The 21,428-nt window shown below is 46.4% G+C and overlaps 1 protein-coding gene across 1 annotated transcript; it reads right to left on the bottom strand.

Annotated features, from left to right (window-relative positions):
* Positions 1 to 17,300: 17,300 nt before the first annotated feature.
* LOC128835387 (olfactory receptor 52M1-like) lies at positions 17,301 to 18,299 on the bottom strand. Its single transcript, XM_054024838.1, has one exon. The coding sequence runs from the start codon at positions 18,297 to 18,299 to the stop codon at positions 17,301 to 17,303; it is 999 nt and encodes a 332-aa protein (XP_053880813.1).
* Between the last annotated feature and the right edge of the window lie 3,129 nt (positions 18,300 to 21,428).

The raw sequence follows: 21,428 nt of genomic DNA, 5'->3' as shown, positions 1-21,428 counted from the left end.
CGGAGCTGCTGGATCTGCTCAGTATTTGGGGAGAGGAGGCCGTGCAGTCCCAGCTGCGCTCCAGCCATAGGAATGTCAATAGCAAAGGGCAGATTTCGTGCAGTGTGTGGGAAAAGAGCTGTGATCTGGACACACTGCAGTACACAGCACAGGTGAGGGAGCTGCGGCACATGTACCAGAAGGCAAGGGAGGCAAACAGTATCTCCGGTGCTGTGCCACAGACCTGCCGTTTTTATAAGGAGTTGGATGCTACCCTCAACAGTGACCCCATTTCCACTGCCAAGAGCACTGTAGGTATTTTGGCGGGGCTGGAGCCGATAGAAACTGGACATAACCCAAAGAAGGAAGGCATTGAGGAAGAGGTGGAGGCATTAGAAGATTTGGAGCCCATGCCGGGGTCGCCCAGTGCTGTGTCCAGTCAGGAGCTGTTCTCCACTCTGGAGGTGTCCATGTAGTCTCTGCAGTCTGGTGAGCCAGAAACAGGAGAGGGGACCCCTGGTAAGTGGTTTTGCTTTGTGAAGTGTGAAGGTGGGTTAGGGACAGAGAAATGTACAAGGCTGGCTGTGTTTCTATGTGCTGGGCATTTCCCCGTGCAACTAGGCAGTGCGGGGGGCAGGCTGTTGATACACACCAAGATTTCATGGGAATCCTCCAGAGAGATCTTGAGGAAACTTTCCTGCAGGTACTCCACAATCCTGTGCCGGAGATTCCTTGGTAGAGCTGCTTTGTTCCTTCCTCCATTGAGGGACACTTTCCCGTCCCATTCCACAATTACTTGGGGAAGGACCAAACAGGCACACAGGCAAGCAGCATAGTGACCTGGACACAAGACACAAGTGTGTAGTAGATACGTCCTTGCTTACTCTCAGGAGAGAGATATCTGCCACAATAACCCCTGCACGTGGAAATGGTTGAGAAACTTTAGAATGTTGTCCCGTCAGAAATGTTCCGCGACCCCTTTCACATTGCTTTTCTCCCACGCACAATGTCCCTCCACACGGGGTACACTCACCATCCTTGTGTCATGTGTGCTTGTCAAGGGTCAGCCAGAAGGCGATTGGTGTGTTACCAGGGGTGTCTTTTAATATAGCATTTCAATGCTATATGTACACTTAACAATAATGCTTCTGTTTATTGTTACTTGTGCTTCACCAGATATGTCCTAGAAAGAAGACACCCCGTCCACCCCAGCCGAGTTTCTCCACCGGATAAGAAAGTGCCCAAGATGGAGCAAGTGAGATATGTTTTGGGAGGTGTTGCAGTTCTCTGATACAGACGAGAGGGAACGCAGGCCATGGAGAGAAATCAAGAAGCAGGAAAGAAAAGAAAATAAGGCATACACTGAGGGATGCAACAACGAGGCTGATAAAATTTTTTGACATCAAACCAACATGCTGCAGTCTCCCATAACCCTCCAGACTGAGCAGATGTGTGTCTTCCTTCCCCTTCAGCACATTCAGAGCTCTGTCCCATGCCCTCCCCAGACTCTGCCCGCACACTCCCTTCACATTTCTGGGACTTCACGCTTTGGCCTACACTCCACCCCCGCAGACAGCTTTTCAAAAGACAGCTGGACTTACACCCAGCTCTAAAAGTCAGCCCTCCCTTGGGATCTCCCCCCCTCAAGAATGTGTGTGTGTCTGTGTGTGTATGTATGGTGTGTGTGGGGGTTTGGCTCTAAAAGCAAAGTTATTTGAATTATAAACACTCTTTATTTGTTTCCATGCAAGTTATGATAGCAGATGGCAGCAGCAAACAAACAAGCAGTTTTATCATTTCCTTGCATTGAATCCTGGGCCTTAAAACACTACAGCAGGGCTGCCGTAGTACTTCAGTGTAAGCACTACTGACACTAATGGCAGGGAAGGAGCTGAGGCACATGTACCAGAAAGCCAGGGAGGCAAACAGTATCTCCGGTGCTGTGCCCCAGACCCCATTTCCATCGCCAAGAGCCCCGTGGGTACTTTGGTGGGTGTACTCCTGACAGCGTACATAATCTACCTCTCCGAGGGGTGGTAGCTAGTTTGATGAAGAATTCTTCAGTAGACCTCATACTGTCTACACATGAGTCAGACTGATAGAGCTACATCTCTCAGGGGTGTGATGTTTTTGTTATTGCAAAAAAAAAAAAGCAAATGCAATTTTCATTTGCATTAACAGAGACATAACATGCCAGTCCTGGGAGGGGATAGTGTGCTGGTTAGGCCTCAGCTGGAGTATTGTGTCCAGTTTGGGTCTCCAATATATAGGAAGGATGTAGAGAAATTGGAAAGGATCCAGAGGCGAGTGACAAAGATGAGCCACAGGATGGAATGCAAGCCACACAAGCAAAGGCTGAAGGAAACGGGTATGTTTAGTTTGGAAAAGGGAGGATTGAGGGGGGACATGACAGGGGTCTTGAGATACTTGAAAAGCTGCCTTAAAAAAGATGGAGAAAAGTTGTTCTCTGTTGCCACATAGGGCAGGAGAAGAGGCAATGGGATCAAACTACAGCACATCAGATTTAGATTTAATCTCAGATAAACTTCCCAACTGTAAGAATAAGACAACAATGGAACAGACGCCCAGGCTGGTTGTGGAAAGTCCTTCACTGGAGGTTTTCAACAGGAGGCTGGATAGTCATCTGTCTGGGGTGGTTTAGAGACAACAAATCCTGTATCTTGGTAGGGGGTTAGACTAGCAGATCATTGCAGAACCTTCTAACGCTATCACTCTTTGATTCAATGATATAAAATCCTAGTGGAGAAAAGGTCTTACTCAAACACAAGTTATGGATCTCAGTACTGGGGTAACTGCATGAAATTTAATGTCCCGTGTGGTACAGGAGGTCAGACTAGATGTTCTGATGGTCCCTTCTGACTTTGAACGCTATTAATCTATTGATATAGAAAGAACAGGAGTACTTGTGGCACCTTAGAGACTAACAAATTTATTTGAGCATAAGCTTTCGTGGGCTACATCCCACTTCTTTGGATGCATAGAATGGAACATATATTGAGGAGATATATATACACACACATACAGAGAGCCAATTGGCCTCTCAGAGTTGGTAAGACAACTCCCACCTGTTTATGCTCTCTGTATGTGTGTATATATATCTCCTCAATATATGTTCCATTCTATGCATCCGAAGAAGTGGGATGTAGCCCACGAAAGCTTATGCTCAAATAAATGTGTTAGTTTCTAAGGTGCCACAAGTACTCCTGTTCTTTTTGCGGATACAGACTAACGCGGCTGCTACTCTGAAACTTGATATAGAAAGTAGTTCAGACATTGATATTTATTCTGTCTCATAACACATGAACAAGGGAACATTCAATTACATTGAAACTCTGAACATATACAATTGATAAAAGAAAAGTGCTTATATAATCCATATTTGGCCCGTGAACTCCTTGCCACATACATTATTGGAGCAAAGAGCTTAGCTGAATGGGATTCACAACTGTATTAGCCATAGTTGGTGTTGCTGGTAGCACCACCCATAGTTAAGTCTGTCTGACACCTTCAATTACAAGACTTCATTTTCAGTTGTGTATAAATTTGCCAAACATTAACCTAAAATAAAGAAACAAATCAACAGAGCCAGACGTGTACCCTGCTACAAGACAGGCCCAGAAGAGAAACCAACAAAACTCCACTGGCCATCACCTACAGTCCTCAGCTTAAACCTCTCCAACGCATCATCAGTGATCTACAACCCATCCTGGACAATGATCCCTCACTTTCACAGACCTTGGGAGGCAGGCCAGTCCTCGCCCACAGACAACCTGCCAACCTTAAGCATATTCTCACCAGCAACCACGCACTGCACTATAACAACTCTAACTCAGGAACCAACCCATGCAACAAACCTCAATGTCAACTCTGCCCACATATCTACACCAGCAACACCATCACAGGACCTAACCAGATCAGATACAACATCACCGGCTCATTCACCTGCACGTCCACCAATGTTATATATGCCAGCAATGCCCCTCTGCTATGTACATTGGCCAAACTGGACAGTCACTACGCAAGAGGATAAATGGACACAAGTCAGATATCAGGAATGGCAATATACAAAAACCTGTAGGAGAACACTTCAACCTCCCTGGCCACACAATAGCAGATGTAAAGGTAGCCATCTTACAGCAAAAAAACTTCAGGACCAGACTCCAAAGAGAAACTGCTGAGCTCCAGTTCATTTGCAAATTTGACACCATCAGATCAGGATTAAACAAAGACTGTGAATGGCTATCCAACTACAGAAACAGTTTCTCCTCCCTTGGTGTTCACAGCTCAACTGCTAGCAGAGCACCTCACCCTCCCTGATTGCACTAACCTCATTATCTCCACACTGATTTATACCTGCCTCTGGAAATTTCCATTACTTGCATCTGAAGAAGTGAGGTTCTTACCCACGAAAGCTTATGCTCCCAATACTTCTGTTAGTCTCAAAGGTGCCACAGGACCCTCTGTTGCTTTAAACATTAACCTGAAATTTCTCACGCTGGGTGTCTACTTTTGTTTGAATTGCATTTTGAAAGTTGCAGGCATAACAGTTTAGCCAATTTCTAGAATGAAGCTAGGGGAGAAGATGTCTTGCCCACGTTGAAAAATTGTTATATTTCTGCTAGTGAGGAGCCCTAGGACCTCCAGCTTTTCAGCAGATAAAGTCTGGTAACACCCACCCCCCACCCTGCCCTGCTAACAGCCAAAGCTTTAAATTGCAAGAGGCGGAGGTGACAGTGTCTGTGCATTAACACACAGCTGGCTCCTGAGGTTTTACTCGGTTCTTACTCCAGACCGGATGTTTTTCTGGATGATCTGCTTGAGGGCTTGTCTACACTTAAAACACGACAGCGGGGCTGACATAGCGCTTCATGGGGGTATGAGCAAACTAGAGACCACAGCCTCCAAATATGGCCTTTTCCTGGACATCTAGTAACAACTTTCATCCTGAAGGATCCATTGTGCCACTGAAATGCAGCCACCTTACGGCTGGAGTCCATCACCGAGGAGCACAGCAAAGAGGGACATTTTGGCCCAGGATATTGGAGCAAATTCAGCACCTGTGGCAAGGGCCCTGGGATGTGTAGTGGCTGTGTGGAGTGGAAATGAAAAAAAAAAATTTTTCTATCCCATCATGCATACATTGCACTTCGTTTGTTGAACAGAAAAAGAGGGTACCTGTGATTTCTGAGACAGAAACCTCTTCACTGGGAATATCCCTCAGGTAGCCGTGTCCCACACCTCTCTCACCCCAGCATCTGCAGCAGCATCCCAAGCTGAGAGACGACACAAGGATGTGCACTGTTAAAAATATAGCTCTGTGCAATCCCAGTAGGGTTCACTCAGTCTCTTTTGGAGAAGCGGCATCTGGATGCAGACAGGCTGGAGACTTGACACACTCGAGCTCATGACTTTGTTTCCATGTCTGCACTAATGTGTTTGTTATCCAGCTTTAGCAGCAAACAGTAATTAAGGGACCTTCCCAAAGGGAGATGAGAACTCTTGGGGTCTCCACTCAATCAGGGAGGAATTGGCTGCTCTGTGTATTTGTGTATATCTTAAAAATATAGTTGATTACTAAGAAAGCTAGGGATAGTGCCTAGGTCTCATAGGGTCTGATGCTGTGTAAATGCCCAGGATGGATAGGTAGATAGTAGACAGACAGATCTGGAGAAAGATGACTGAGAGGAGACACAAAGTCTTTCTGGAGGCAAATGACATTTTTGTTAAGGGATAATAGATTGGTAATTTTCATCAGTAATATAATCATATCACGGAAAACCTTTCATTGAAGGATCTTCAAAAGACCGAGCAAAGGAAAGTCACTATGAACACATCCCCAATAAATCCATAGGTAAACTGAGGTACAGGGAGACATGACTTGGCCAAAGTCACAAAGAGAATGACAGGCAGATCCCTGGAGTTCTGAGTTCCCTGCCATAAAAACGGTCTCTCCGTCAGTAACAGAGCACATGATAAGTGGTAAATGGACTCATACTGTCATAGGGCCTGTTCATTTTGTAGACGTGATAGACTTCTGCAGGGTGCAACCTGAAACAGGGGTACCCTCGAGCCCTCTCACATACCAACCTTGGCCCACTGTGAGTCTGTGAAATGCAGCAAGCCCCTCCAGGTCTTGCACTTAAAGAGTCATACACAGACAGACACACACACACCTGCAGTTATGTGAACGTTTCCACTAGCCACTTATGAACCAACGGTAGAGAGGATCCAGCAAGTTCCCTCAGATCCCCAGCCTAGGACCCCAGACCTGTACTGTCTTGCCCTTTTCAGAAGACTGACCAGTGTAAGTTTGTTGCCCTGCCCCCTTCCCTCAATGTGGAGAGGACAATGCACCAGCCCCTGTTCCTGAGCAGATTTCCCTTTATACTTCAAATAACACAATGTTTTAGGTAAATAAATAGAAAGCAGATGTACTAAGTACAGAAAGATTGGTTTTAAGTCATTATAAGTTATAGAGAACAGATCAAAATGTTTACTTAAGAAATTAACAAAATTGCAATCTAAGTTCTATACGTTAGACAGGATTTGAAACAAGGAGTGTCTCACCCATATGGGACAAACAGTCCATCCATCTTTCATACACAGGTTAGAAACCCTGTGGGACAACTTGGGACAACAGCTTGGGACAACATCCCCAGTTCAGTCCTTATTCCTAAGGTGGTTCTGGGTGTTGAGTTGAGGGGAGAATGAGGCCAAGTGAAAATGTCGTTTTTCCCTAATATACAGCTTCTGCCATATGGAGGGAATTTCATTTTTCCAAGCAAAAACCCCCAGCGCAGTTAGTGGAAAAGTTCAGACACAAGATGTAGTCCAGTGTCACATGAGCTGGTCACATGCCCTTGCCTGCTTCAATAATTCATAAGAGGAGCCATCACCCATATCCTGGCTAGAACATTCACAGGCAAGTCCATGACGTGGGGATAATGTTCTTCTAAAACCTATCATGCTTTTTAATATACCATAATCTTGAATGGTTCATTCACAATATACTGTCTAGACTAGATAGAAACTCCATTGTGGCTGTTACCGATGAACAAACATATTTGAAATCCTCGTACATAGTTAATATTCATAACTTTAGGTACAAAAATAATGCATGAATACAAATAGGGTAATAATGTTCAGCAAATGATAACTTTTCCATTGATACATTACATGACAAACTATATATGAAACACATCATAATCATATGACCATAGTAAATATGGGGACATGAGGGTGTTGCTTTAGGGAACATAATATCAGATCTCTCCCTTTAGTTTATTGCAGGGGTGTTTGTCAATGACTAATGCAGTGGCAGTGTGGCCAAGGCCTTAATTAGGTTTTGACCATACAACTCCCACAGGTGTTCTTGCACAGTTCTCTGTACCTTTCAACACTTTCAGAGGGGTAGCCATGTTAGTCTGGATCTGTAAAAAGCAACAGAGAGTCCTGTGGCACCTTTAAGACTAACAGATGTATTGGAGCATAAGCTTTCATGGGTGAATACCCACTTCGTCAGACGCCTATTCACCCACAAAAGCTTATGCTCCAATACATCTGTTAGTCTTAAAGGTGCCACAGGACTCTCTATTGCTATCAACACTTTGTAGATCAGTCTAGTGATCTCAAAATTCAGCAAGTGTGCCTTCTCTGGGTCACTAGAAAAACTCTATTAATGTCTGTGCAGCATTCTTTACCATTTTGCTTTTCCAACTGGTGATATCTCAACACAGATATTCATCAATGCCATGAGGTGGTGTGACTCAGTTTCCCCTTTCACAAAGCACACCAGGATTATTATGGTTTCCCTGCTGAGAGAAGCTATGAACCTTTTTACAGATGTTAGCTTAGAAGCACTATCCCGATAGGGCTTCTTGGCTAAAAGCTTTCCCCCAAAATCATGCATATTACACCATTTCATAGGATTTCACATCACTACCAAATTATTTGTTATAAGGTTTACCATTAGCAACAAACTTTGCATCATCAGATTTAACACCATCACCAACTCTTTTATCACAGGTAGGCATTTCCATGTGTTTTTATTACACCATGCCTTTTGCTTTTACAATTTGGCTTGTTCAATATCCATTGGGTCGTTCAATTCCTCCATGAACCTTGGCATGTATTTAGTTATTTTTTTTCCTTTCCCCTCAGTGTCTCTTTCAGGAGGGATCTCAGTCTAAGGTTATCTTTGATGTCTTGGTATGCCAAGGGGGAAGTAAAGATGTAAGAGGACTTTGCATGTTTGCTAGCCCTCTGTGGATCATAGAAGAATGGGGAAAAATGGAACATGCTTCCAACCAAGTGTCTGTGGTTTATTCACAATAGATGCTTGTGTCCACTCAAAATAATCAGCTAGAGAAGCCATCCCATCCACAGTTTTCACCCTTTTGTCCCACCAACACTGCTTTACATCATCTTTACATATATTTAAAAAACGCTCCTGACCAATTTCAAACATTCCTTCAAAGCTTGTAACACATTTGTCCCTTGCCCACTTCCCCATCAAACCATTCATTTTCTTTACATATTCCACATTATAGATTCATAGATTCATAGATTCTAGGACTGGAAGGGACCTCGAGAGGTCATCGAGTCCAGTCCCCTGCCCGCATGGCAGGACCAAATACTGCCTAGACCATCCCTAATAGACATTTATCTAACCTACTCTTAAATATCTCCAGAGACGGAGATTCCACAACCTCCCTAGGCAATTTGTTCCAGTGTTTAACCACCCTGACAGTTAGGAACTTTTTCCTAATGTCCAATCTAGACCTCCCTTGCTGCAGTTTAAACCCATTGTTTCTGGTTCTATCCTTAGAGGCTAAGGTGAACAAGTTCTCTCCCTCCTCCTTATGACACCCTTTTATATTACTCATACCAGCACCCCTCTTAGGATTTGTAAATTTCACTCTATATATTTCAGGGGTAATCTGAAATTGCTTCAAAAACATTTATTTGAATTTAGAATAATCTAAAAGATTCTCAATTGGCATTTTATTGAATATATCCAGATCCTTACCAATTAACTTTGCAACTAAAGTGTGCATCTTCTGGTTATAAGGAAGCGTATGAATCACACACAGCATCTCAAAGATAGTGAAGTGTTCAGCAATATCACCTGCCTCGTTGTATGCAGGACACAACTGTTCTCATTTGTGGACGTTTGGAGACGTTCCTGCTTTTCTCCTTTCCAACCACTGACCACCTCTCCAGTCAAAGTCTTTTTTTTTCTAGCTGTGTTTTAAAGTGGTGAGTTGTCGGGGGAATGAGACCAAGTGGTGATAACACTTCCCCCTTTTACAGCTTCTGCCATGTGGAGGGAACTTCATTGTCCCAAACAGAGATACCAGCACAGTTACTGGAAAAGTTCAGGCACAAGATGGAGTCCAGTGTCACATGAGCTGGTCACATGCCCTTGCAAGTTTCAATGAGTCATAGCAGGGGCCATTACCAATATTTTGCCTACAGATGGGGACACGCTTCTATCATGTCCCATTGTGTTCATGATGAGCCATCAAGTTGAATATCCATTCACAATGTGCTGGCTAGCTTGGATATTAACTACTTTGTGGGAGTTACCACAGGAGAAAACACATTTGAAATACACGTAGACAGTCAATATTTGTTACTTCAGAGGCAAAACTGATACAGACACACAAATAGGATAATCACATTCAGCAAACCACAGCTTTTCCATAGATACCTCACATGACATATTTTGTACAAGATTTGTTGCAGCTATATAACAATGGTGAATGTGGGGTGCCAGGGTTTTGCTTTGGGGGTACAGAGTGTCACAGCAATGGAGCTATAGAACCAGACCTTTCTGAGTTCTAATTTTGTATTTTTGTATAAGACATACTTCCACGTCCTGAAAAAGACTGCAGTCTACTCTGTATCGTAGGAGAAAAGCCTGCCGAGGGGCAGAGCAAAGGAAACTAGTCTCAGGGCCTTGGCACTTGGTGTCCAGCTCCCCACTCCCAGAGGGAGGTGCTAGAGTGGAAGCTGCACCCCGAGAGTGGGCCTAGAAACCCAGAGCCAGAGGCAGGGCCTGAACGTTGCTCTGAATCAAAAGCACATGGGTCTAGTGTGTGGGACCCAAATGTACATTTCTGGTGGGCATCGAGCCACAGGAGCTTGAGCAGGGCTGTGACAACAAACCTGGGGCTGCTCCATGGACACTAGGGTACTGTGAGTGGAAGGGGAGTGGGGCCTTAAATACTTCTTAGAAAGGAAATTACACACACACCCAGGTAACCCATTCCAGTGCTTCACCACCCTCCTACTGAAGTAGTTTTTCCTAATATCCAACCTAGCCCTTCCCCACTGCAACTTGAGACAATAGCTGAAAGCTAAGGAAATAAGCCACACAATGGTATCTGCCCTCAGGACTTCGCAGCTGAGCTTTAGGGCCCACACGCTGTATGATGCATAATCTCACGTGACTCCCTCACAACGCTTCTCCCAACCCTCAGCTGATTTTATACAGTTTCATAGAATCATAGAATCATAGAATATCAGAGTTGGAAGGGACCTCAAGAGGTCATCTAGTCCAACCCCCTGCTCAAAGCAGGACCAATTCCTAACTAAATCATCCCAGCCAGGGCTTTGTCAAGCCGCGCCTTAAAAACCTCCAAGGACGGAGACTCCACCACCTCCCTAGGTAACGCATTCCAGTGTTTCACCACCCTCCTAGTGAAATAGTTTTTTCCAAATATCCAACCTGAACCTCCTCGACTGCAACTTGAGACCATTGCTCCTTGTTCTGTCATCTGCCACCACTGAGAACAGCCGAGCTCAATCCTCTTTGGAACCCCTCATCAGGTAGTTGAAGGCTGCTATCAAATCCCCCCTCATTCTTCTCTTCTGGAGACTAAACAATCCCAGTTCCCTCAGCCTCTCCTCATAAGTCATGTGCTCCAGACCCCTAATCATTTTTGTTGCCCTCCGTTGGATTCTTTCCAATTTTTCCACATCCTTCTTGTAGTGTGGGGCCCAAAACTGGACACAGTATTCCAGATGAGGCCTCATCAATGTCGAATAAAGGGGAACGATCACGTTCCTCGATCTGCTGGCAATGCCCCTACTTATACAGCCCAAAATGCTGTTAGCCTTCTTGGCAAGAAGAGCACACTGTTGACTCATATCCAGCTTCTCATCCACTGTGACCCCTAGGTCCCTTTTCTGCAGAACTGCTACCTAGCCATTCGGTCCCTAGTCTGTAGCTGTGCATGGGATTCTTCCATCCTAAGTGCAGGACTCTGCACTTGTCCTTGTTGAACCTCATCAGGTTTTTTTTGGCCCAATCCTCTAATTTGTCTAGGTCCCTCTGTATCCAATCCCTACCCTCTAGTGTATCTACCATGCCTTCTAGTTTAGTGTCATCTGCAAACTTGCTGAGAGTGCAGTCCACACCATCCTCCAGATCATTAATAAAGCTATTAAACAAAACCGGCCCCAGGACCGACCCTTGGGGCACTCCGCTTGAAACCGGCTGCCAACTAGACATGGAACCATTGATCACTACCCGTTGAGCCCGACGATCTAGCCAGCTTTCTATCCACCTTACAGTCCATTCATCCAGCCCATACTTCTTTAACTTGGCGGCAAGAATACTGTGGGAGACCGTATCGAAAGGTTTGCTAAAGTCAAGGAATAACACATCCACTGCTTTCCCCTCATCCACAGAGCCAGTTATCTCATCATAGAAGGCAATTAGGTTAGTCAGGCACGACTTCCCCTTTGTGAATCCATGCTGACTGTTCCTGATCACTTTCCTCTCCTCTAAATGTTTCATAATTGATTCCTTGAGGACCTGCTCCATGATTTTTCAAAGGACTGAGGTGAGGCTGACTGGCCTGTAGTTCCCCGGATCCTCCTTCTTCCCTTTTTTAAAGATGGGCACTACATTAGCCTTTTTCCAGTCACCTGGGACCTCCCCCGATTGCCATGAGTTTTCAAAAATAATGGCTAATGGCTCTGCAATCTCACCCGCCAACTCCTTTAGTACCCTCGGATGCAGCGCATCCGGCCCCATGGACTTGTGCACATCCAGTTTTTCTAAATAGTCCCGAACCACTTCTTTCTCCATGGACCGCTGGCCACCTTCTCCCAATTCTGTGCTGCCCAGTGCAGCAATCTGGGAGCTGACCTTGTTCGTGAAGACAGAGACAAAAAAATCATTGAGTACATTAGCTTTTTCCACATCCTCGGTCACTAGGTTGCCTCCCTCATTCAGTAAGGGACCCACACTTTCCTTGATTTTCTTCTTCTTGCTAACATACCTGAAAAAACCCTTCTTGTTACTCTTAACATCTCTTGCTAACTGCAACTCCAAGTGTGATTTGGCCTTCCTGATTTCACTCCTGCATGCCTGAGCAATATTTTTATACTCCTCCCTGGTCATTTGTCCAATCTTCCACTTCTTGTAAGCTTCTTTTTTGCGTTTAAGATTAACAAGGATTTCACTGTTAAGCCAAGCTGGTCGCCTGCCATATTTACTATTCTTTCTACACATCGGGATGGTTTGTTCCTGCAACCGCAATAAGGATTCTTTAAAATACAGCCAGCTCTCCTGGACCCCTTTGCCCTTCATGTTATTCTCCCAGGGGATCCTGCCCATCTGTTCCCTGAGGGAGTCAAAGTCTGCTTTTCTGAAGTCCACGGTCCGTATTCTGCTGCTCTCCTTTCTTCCTTGTGTAAGGATCCTGAACTCGACCATCTCATGGTCACTGCCTCCCAGGTTCCCATCCACTTTTGCTTCTCCTACTAATTCTTCCCTGTTTGTGAGCAGCCGGTCAAGAAAAGCTCTGCCCCTAGTTGGTTCCTCCAGCACTTGCACCAGGAAATTGTCCCCTACACGTTCCAAAAACTTCCTGGATTGTCTGTGCACCGCTGTATTGCTCACCCAGCAGATATCAGGGTGATTAAAGTCTCCCATGAGAACCAGGGCCTGCGATCTAGCAACTTCTGCTAGTTGCCAGAAGAAAGCCTCATCCACCTCATCCCTCTGGTCTGGTGGTCTATAGCAGACTCCAACCACGACATCACCCTTGTTGCTCACACTTCTCAACTTTATCCAGAGACTCTCAGGCTTTTCTGCAGTTTCATACCGGAGCTCTGAGCAGTCATACTCCTCTCTTACATACAACGCAACTCCCCCACCTTTTCTGCCCTGCCTGTCCTTCCTGAACAGTTTATATCCATCCATGACGGTACTCCAGTCATGTGAGTTATCCCACCAAGTCTCTGTTATTCCAATCATATCATAGTTCCCTGACTGTGCCAGGACTTCCAGTTCTCCCTGCTTGTTTCCCAGGCTTCTTGCATTTGTATATAGGCACTTAAGATAACTCATCGATCGTCCCTCTTTCTCAGCATGAGCCAGGAGTCCTCCCCTCTTGCGCTCTCCTGCTTGTGCTTCTTCCCAGGATCCCATTTCCCCACTTACCTCAGGGCTTTGGTCTCCTTCCCCCAGTGAACCTAGTTTAAAGCCCTCCTCACTAGGTTAGCCAGCCTGCTGGCGAAGATACTCTTCCCTCTCTCCGTTAGGTGGAGCCCGTCTCTGCCTAGCACTCCTCCTTCTTGGAACACCATCCCATGGTCGAAGAATCCAAAGCCTTCTCTCCGACACCACCTGCGTAGTAATTCGTTGACTTCCACGATTCGACGGTCTCTACCCCGGCCTTTTCCTTGCACAGGGAGGATGGACGAGAACACCACTTGTGCCTCTAACTCCTTTATCCTTCTTCCCAGAGCCACGTAGTCTGCAGTGATCCGCTCAAGGTCATTCTTGGCAGTATCATTGGTGCCCACGTGGAGAAGCAGGAAGGGGTAGCGATCAACAAGCAACAAGAAGAAAATCAAGGAAAGTGTGGGTCCCTTACTGAATGAGGGAGGCAACCTAGTGACCGAGGATGTGGAAAAAGCTAATGTACTCAATGATTTTTTTGCCTCTGTCTTCACGCACAAGGTCAGCTCCCAGATTGCTGCACTGGGCAGTACAGCATGGGGAGAATATGACCAACCCTCTGTGGAGAAAGAAGTGGTTCGGGACTATTTAGAAAAACTGGACGTGCACAAGTCCATGGGGCCGGATGCGCTGCATCCGAGGGTGCTAAAGGAGTTGGCGGGTGAGATTGCAGAGCCATTAGCCATTATTTTTGAAAACTCATGGCGATCGGGGGAGGTCCCAGATGACTGGAAAAAGGCTAATGTAGTGCCCATCTTTAAAAAAGGGAAGAAGGAGGATCCGGGGAACTACAGGCCAGTCAGCCTCAACTCAGTCCCTGGAAAAATCATGGAGCAGGTCCTCAAGGAATCAATTATGAAACATTTAGAGGAGAGGAAAGTGATCAGGAACAGTCAGCATGGATTCACCAAGGGCAAGTCGTGCCTGACTAACCTAATTGCCTTCTATGATGAGATAACTGGCTCTGTGGATGAGGGGAAAGCAGTGGATGTGTTATTTCTTGACTTTAGCAAAGCTTTTGATACTGTCTCCCACAGTATTCTTGCCACCAAGTTAAAGAAGTATGGACTGGATGAATGGACTGTAAGGTGGATAGAAAGCTGGCTAGATCGTCGGGCTCAACGAGTAGTGATTAATGGCTCCATGTCTAGTTGGCAGCCGGTTTCAAGTGGAGTGCCCCAAGGGTCGGTCCTGGGGCCGGTTTTGTTTAATATCTTTATTAATGATCTGGAGGATGGTGTGGACTGCACTCTCAGCAAGTTTGAAGATGACACTAAACTAGGAGGCGTGGTAGATACACTAGAGGGTAGGGATTGGATACAGAGGGACCTAGACAAATTAGAGGATTGGGCAGAAAAAAAACCTGATGAGGTTCAACAAGGACAAGTGCAGAGTCCTGCACTTAGGACGGAAGAATCCCATGCACTGCTACAGACTAGGGACCGAATGGCTAGGTAGCAGTTCTGCTGAAAAGGACCTAGGGGTCACAGTGGACGAGAAGCTGGATATGAGTCAACAGTGTGCTCTTCTTGCCAAGAAGTCTAACGGCATTTTGGGCTGTATAAGTAGGGGCATTGCCAGCAGATCGAGGAACGTGATCGTTCCCCTTTATTCGACATTGGTGAGGCCTCATCTGGAATACTGTGTCCAGTTTTGGGCCCCACACTACAAGAAGGATGTGGAAAAATTGGAAAGAGTCCAGCGGAGGGCAACAAAAATGATTAGGGGTCTGGAGCACATGACTTATGAGGAGAGGCTGAGGGAACTGGGATTGTTTAGTCTCCAGAAGAGAAGAATGAGGGGGGATTTGATAGCAGCCTTCAACTACCTGAAGGGGGGTTCCAAAGAGGATGGAGCTTGGCTGTTTTCAGTGGTGGCAGATGACAGAACAAGGAGCAATGGTCTCAAGTTGCAGTGGGGGAGGTCCAGGTTGGATATCAGGAACAACTATTTCACTAGGAGGGTGGTGAAACACTGGAATGCGTTACCTAGGGAGGTGGTGGAGTCTCCTTCTTTGGAGGTTTTTAAGGCCCGGCTTGACAAACCCCTGGCTGGGATGATTTAGCTGGGAATTGGTCCTGCTTTGAGCAGGGGGTTGGACTAGATGACCTCTTGAGGTCCCTTCCAACTCTGATATTCTATGATTCTATGATTCTATGATCCGAGGGCTTGATGAGTCTCGGCAGTCTCTCCGTCACATCGTGTATCCTAGCTCCTGGCAAGCAGCAGACCTCTCGGTTTTCCCAGTCGGGGCGGCAGATAGATGACTCAGTCCCCCTGAGGAGGAAGTCCCCGACCACCACCACCCTCCTCCTCCTCTTGGGAGTGGTGGTCGTGGAACCCCATCCCTAGGACAGTGCATCTTTTGCCTTCCAATCGGTGGAGTCTCCTTCTGCTCCCTTTCCTCAGATGGGTCATCTAGTCCACTCTCCGCATTAGTAGCTGCAGAGAGAACATGGAAACGATTGCTCACCTGTATCTCCATTGCTGGTGCATGGACGCTCCTCTTTCTCCTTCTGGAGGTCACATGCTGCCAAACCTCTTCACAATCCTTCTGTCCCTGCTGCGCCTGCTCTTAATCTTCAGAACATTGTGGCCGTAGAAGCATCTCCTGACGTCTGTCCAGGAAATCTTCATTTTCCCTTATGCAACGCAGAGTCGATACTCGTTTCTCCAGCCCTCGAACCTTCTCTTCCAATATGGAGACCAGCTTGCACTTTGTACAGACAAAGTCGCTTCTGTCCTGTGGAAGAAAGACAAACATGGCACAACCTGTGCAGGTTACAACAGCTGATCGCTCACCTTCCATATCACCGTCCTCTTAAGAGCTTCCTCAGCTGTTGCAGGAACTACTCGGAGAAACCTGCAGCTGAAAGCCTCAGTGCGCTCTCCCCACGCGAACTCCCGCTGTTAGCCTCTGCTGTTCGCCGCTCAGCTGGTTCGCTGCTGACTGCCCTTATATACCAGTCAGGCCTACTCAAGGCCCACCTGGAACAAAGCACTCCCAATTCACACTTTTCAAACAAACAAGCAAGCAATCAAGCACACGGTCAAACTGACCAACTGTCCCAGCAGCAGACACTCAGATACTCCCCAACACAGCCCCCCTAATGCAGCACTTAGCGTACCTCCTCTCGGACAGCTCCCAGGCAAACTCCCGCTGTTAGCCTCTGCTGTTCGCCGCTCAGCTGGTTCGCTGCTGACTGCCCTTATATCCCAGTCAGGCCCACTCAAGACCGTCCTGGAACAAAGCAGTCCCAGCAAAGTAAAGTTTCCTGGCTTCCCTCTCTGCTCCGGACTGGCCTGTTTGCCCCAGCACTGCGTCCTCACTGCAGGTTCCTTGCCAGGATGCAGCATATCCCTTCACAGCCCAAAGCAGAGGGAGCCCAGGCTTGAGGGGAGGAAGGTGGAGATGATCCAGTACGTGGATGGCATTGGAGAGGAGGGGAGCGAGTAACAGGGATGGGGCTTTGGGGTAAGAGGTGGAGAAGGGAGTGGAGCCTTGGGGGAACAGGTGGGACAGTGGAAGCAGGCTTGTGGAAAGAGGTGGGGCAGGGCCATGGGGAATAAGCAGGGCAGGGCATGGGGCCTCAGAGGTCCAGTTAACAGCAACTAGAGAGCTGGCAACCCTATGGGAAAATGAGTTGTACACAAAAAGATTCCTCAGTTTGTCACGCTGACACAGCACAGCAAGGCCAGGAAAGGGTTTAATGTCACTTTGACTGTCCAGTCAGTGATTGCGGGAAGTGGGCCCAGCACCACATCACCAGCCAGCTCTGCACAGAGCTCGGTCTGAGAGCCAGATCACCAGGAGAAAACTTTAGGCCCCTTTATGAGTAAAGAGCCTGAGCAGTCTGTCTCGGATCTGTTTGGTCCTCACCCCGTAGATGATGGGGTTAAGCATGGAGGGCATCAAGAGGTACATGTTGGCAATAAGAACGTGGAAATACAGGGGCACATTTTGGGCAAATCTGGAAATGAGGGATATGATGATACCTGGGATGTAAAAGGCTAAAATGACAAAAAGGTGGGAGCCGCAGGTCCCCAAAGTCTTGAGCCGGGCATCTTTTGTGGGGAGGATGAAGATGGCCCTGAGGATCTGGGTGTAGGACACACCTATAAAAATCCCATCCAGACCCATCAAACAGAATTGCACAAAGAGGCCATAGTAACTACTAACACGGGTGTCAGTGCAGGCCAAATTCACCATAGCTATATGCAGGAAGTAAGGATGGGGGATGATGTTGGTTCTGCAATAAGGCCACTGCCTTGCCAGGAAGGGAAAGGGCAATACAACTATGCAACCACGCAGCACCACAGCCAGTCCAATCTTGGCCACCAGGGGGTTTGTCAGGATGGTGGAATGTCTCAGGGGATGGCAGATGACCACGTAGCGATCCAAAGCCATGGCCACGAGGATCCCAGACTCCATCACTAAGATGCAGTGAATGAAGAACATCTGGGTGAGGCAGGCCCTGAAATCTATCCCCCTAGAATTGAACCAGAAAATTGCCAGCATTTTGGGCAGGGTGGATGTATACATGACCAGGTCAGTGACGGCCAGCATGCAGAGGAAATAGTACATGGGCTCATGGAGGCTTGGCTCCATCTTCACAGTGAACAGGATGGAAAAGTTCCCCAAGATGGCGATGAAGCACATGGCACAGAAGGGGATGGAGATCCAGACATGGGCCACCTCCAGGCCAGGAATGCCCTGCAGGATGAAGGTAGAGGGGTTGGTGAAGTCGGTCGTGTTGTATTCTGACATGCAGTAGGGGAGAAGTTTTCCAACTCTGAGGCAGAACGGTGTCTCTTGCATGTACTGTACGTTCCTCTGCCTTCGTGTATATGCCAAGGGTTTGGGGTGATGGTCGCAGTACAAATACCTGGATGGAGAGACAATGTGAATATGAACTAGTGGCCGTCACCTCCAGCATCCAACTAAAAGTTCTCCATCGCATCTGTCAAGATTCCTTCCCCACTCTGAACTTTCGGGTACAGATGTGGGGGACCTGCATGAAAAGCTCTAAGCTCAATTAACAGCTTAGATCTGGTCTGGCTGCCACCACTCCCAAGCACTAATTCCCTTCCCTGGGTAGCCTTGAGAGACTCTTCACCAATTCCCTGGTGAACACAGATCCAACCCCTTGGATCTTAAAATAAGGAGGAATTAACCATCCCCCCTCCTTTCTCCCACCAACTCTGGTGGATCCAGATCCAACCCCCTTGGATCTAAAAAACAAGGAAAAACCAATCAGGTTATTAAAAAAGTCTTTTAATTAAAGAAAAGAAAGGTAAAGGAAAACCCTCTGGGAGAGATTAGCATATCAGCTACTCTCACAGACAACAGATTCCAAACACAGAGGATTTTCCCTTGGGTAAAAACTTACACAAAAAATACCCAAATACTCAATTTGACTATTCCTCTAATTGCACAAGACAGATTACAAAGAAATAAACAAAAACCTATTTATTTCCTTCACTAATACTCACTACTTAATAAGAGGCTGAATTCTGGAGCATTTTTCTCGGGTCAAAAGTGAAACTGACCCAGACAAAGGGAACTTCCCCCTTTTCTTTTGAACCATCTTGTCCTCCCATTGGTTCCTCTGGTCAGGTGTTAGCTAGGCTAGGTGAACTACTTAACCCTTTTCAGGTAAAAGAGGCATTAACCCTTAACTATCTGTTTATGACAGCATCATCAAGGATTTACAACCTATCCTGAAGGACGATCCCTGACTCTCACAGATCTTGGGAAACAGGCCAGTCCTCGGTTACAGACAGCTCCCCAACCTGAAGGAAATACTCACCAGTAACCCCACAGCACACAAGAAAAACACTAACTCAGGAATCTATTCCTGCAACAAAGCCTGTTGCCAACTCTGTCCACATATCTATTCAGGGACACAATCGGAGGACCTAATCACATCAGCCACAACATCAGAGGCTCGTTCACCTGCACATCTACCAATGTGATATATGGCATCGTGTGCCAGCAATGCCCCTCTGCCATGTACATTGGCCAAACCGGACAGTCTCTACACAAAAGAATAAATGGATACAAATCAGACGTCAAGAATTATAACATTAAAAAACCAGTCGGAGAACACTTCAACATCCCTGGTCACTCAATTACAGACCTAAAAATCGCAATATTTCAACAAAAAAACTTCAAAAACCGACTCCAATGAGAAACTGCAGAATTGGAATTAATTTGCAAACTGGATACCACTAAATTAGGCTTGAATAAAGACTGGGAGTGGGTGTGTCATTACACAAAGTAAAAACTATTTCTCCATGCTAATTTTTCCCCTACTGTTACTCACACCTTTTTGTTAACTGTTGGAAATGGGCCGCCCTGATTATCACTACAATTTTTTTTTCTCCTGCTGATAATAGCCCACCTAATTTATGTTCTCTGTGTATATATATCTTCCTACTGTATTTGTCACTGCATGCATCCGATGAAGTGGGTTTTAGCCCATGAAGACTTATGCCCAAATAAATTCATTAGTTTCTAAGGTGACACAAGGATTCCTCATTCTTTTTGTTACAGACTAACACGGCTCCTACTCTGAAATGTGAATATGTGACACTACACGCACTACTGGAGGCTGTTCTCATGGGGGGAGCAGATTGGTCACTCTTTGCACAATGAAAAATGACATTTTCATTATTCAGATAAATGAATTATGAAGATCTGACCCTACTAATGCCAATTCCATATTTTATGGGGCTCCCTGCTCTATAATTCCTACACATCATGGTGTGGAAAACCTTACTAGGCACCAGTAGGAAACACAAGTGTGGATACTGGTTATCCATCATTGTTCCTTAGGCTTTTTAAAACTGCCATGTTTTTTCCACAAATAAGCAGGTTTTGCCAAAGAAACAGTGGAGGTGTACACACTGCAAAGCCACTTTCAACGACAGAACTACTCAGTTTCAGTGACATCATATAACCACCTGGACATGAGTTTTACGCACAAGTTTTGTCGGTAAAATGCCAGTGTAGACACTTGTGCTTGTTTTTATCACTGTAACTGGCCTCTGGAAGGCGTCCCACATTGCCTATACTGAGTGCTCTGGTGAACAGTTTCAACTCCTCTCCCCTGCATCAAGGTAAATACTTTCTGCCTCTCCCCCTTTAAAGGCTCTGGGATTTTGAAATTCCTCTTCCTGTTTGCTCGGTGTGGAGTGCTCACATCACACCTTCCCAGGTGGCCATAGCAGCTCTATGCTTGGGACACTGCGGAGCTGCTGGATCCGCTCAGTATTTGGGGAGAGGAGGCCGTGCAGTCCCAGCTGCACTCCAGCCATAGGAATGTCAATAGCAAAGGGCAGATTTCATGCAGCGTGTGGGAAAAGAGCTGTGATCAGGACACACTGCAGTACGCAGCAGAGGTGAAGGAGCTGTGGCACATGTACCAGAAGGCAAGAGAGGCAAACAGTATCTCCGGTGCTTGCCACAGACCTGCCGTTTTTATAAGGAGTTGGATGCTATCCTCAACAGTGACCCCATTTCCACTGCCAACAGCCCCGTGGGTACTTCGGTGGGGGTACTCCTGTCAGTGTACGTAATCTACCTCTCTGAGAGGTGGTAGCTAGGTCGATGAAGAATTCTTCGGTAGACTTCCTGCTGTATATACCAGGGTTAAGTGGATAGAGCTACATCTCTCAGGGGTGTGGGTTTTTTCTTTACTATTGCAAAAAAGAGCCAATACAGTTTTCAATTGCATTAACAAAGGCATAGCATGCAAGTCACGGCAGGAGATAGTTGCACTTTTCTGGGCGCTGGTTAGACCTCACCTGTAGTATTGTGGCCAGTTATGGTCTCCAATATAAAGGAAGGATGTAGAGAAACTGAAAAGGATCCAAATGAGAGTGACAAAGACGATCCACAGGATGGAATGCAAGCCATACAAGCAAAGGCTGAAGGAAAAGAGTA

This window comes from Malaclemys terrapin, chromosome 1, assembly GCF_027887155.1.
Source record: "Malaclemys terrapin pileata isolate rMalTer1 chromosome 1, rMalTer1.hap1, whole genome shotgun sequence".
Classification (NCBI taxonomy): Eukaryota; Metazoa; Chordata; order Testudines; family Emydidae; genus Malaclemys; species Malaclemys terrapin.
Note: the sequence above shows the minus strand (reverse complement) of the source record. Positions and strands in the feature narration are given on the sequence as shown.

Excerpts from the sequence above, each read along its gene's own strand:
- LOC128835387 (XM_054024838.1), bottom strand. The coding sequence starts at position 18,299 with ATGCAAGAGACACCGTTCTGCCTCAGAGTTGGAAAACTTCTCCCCTAC.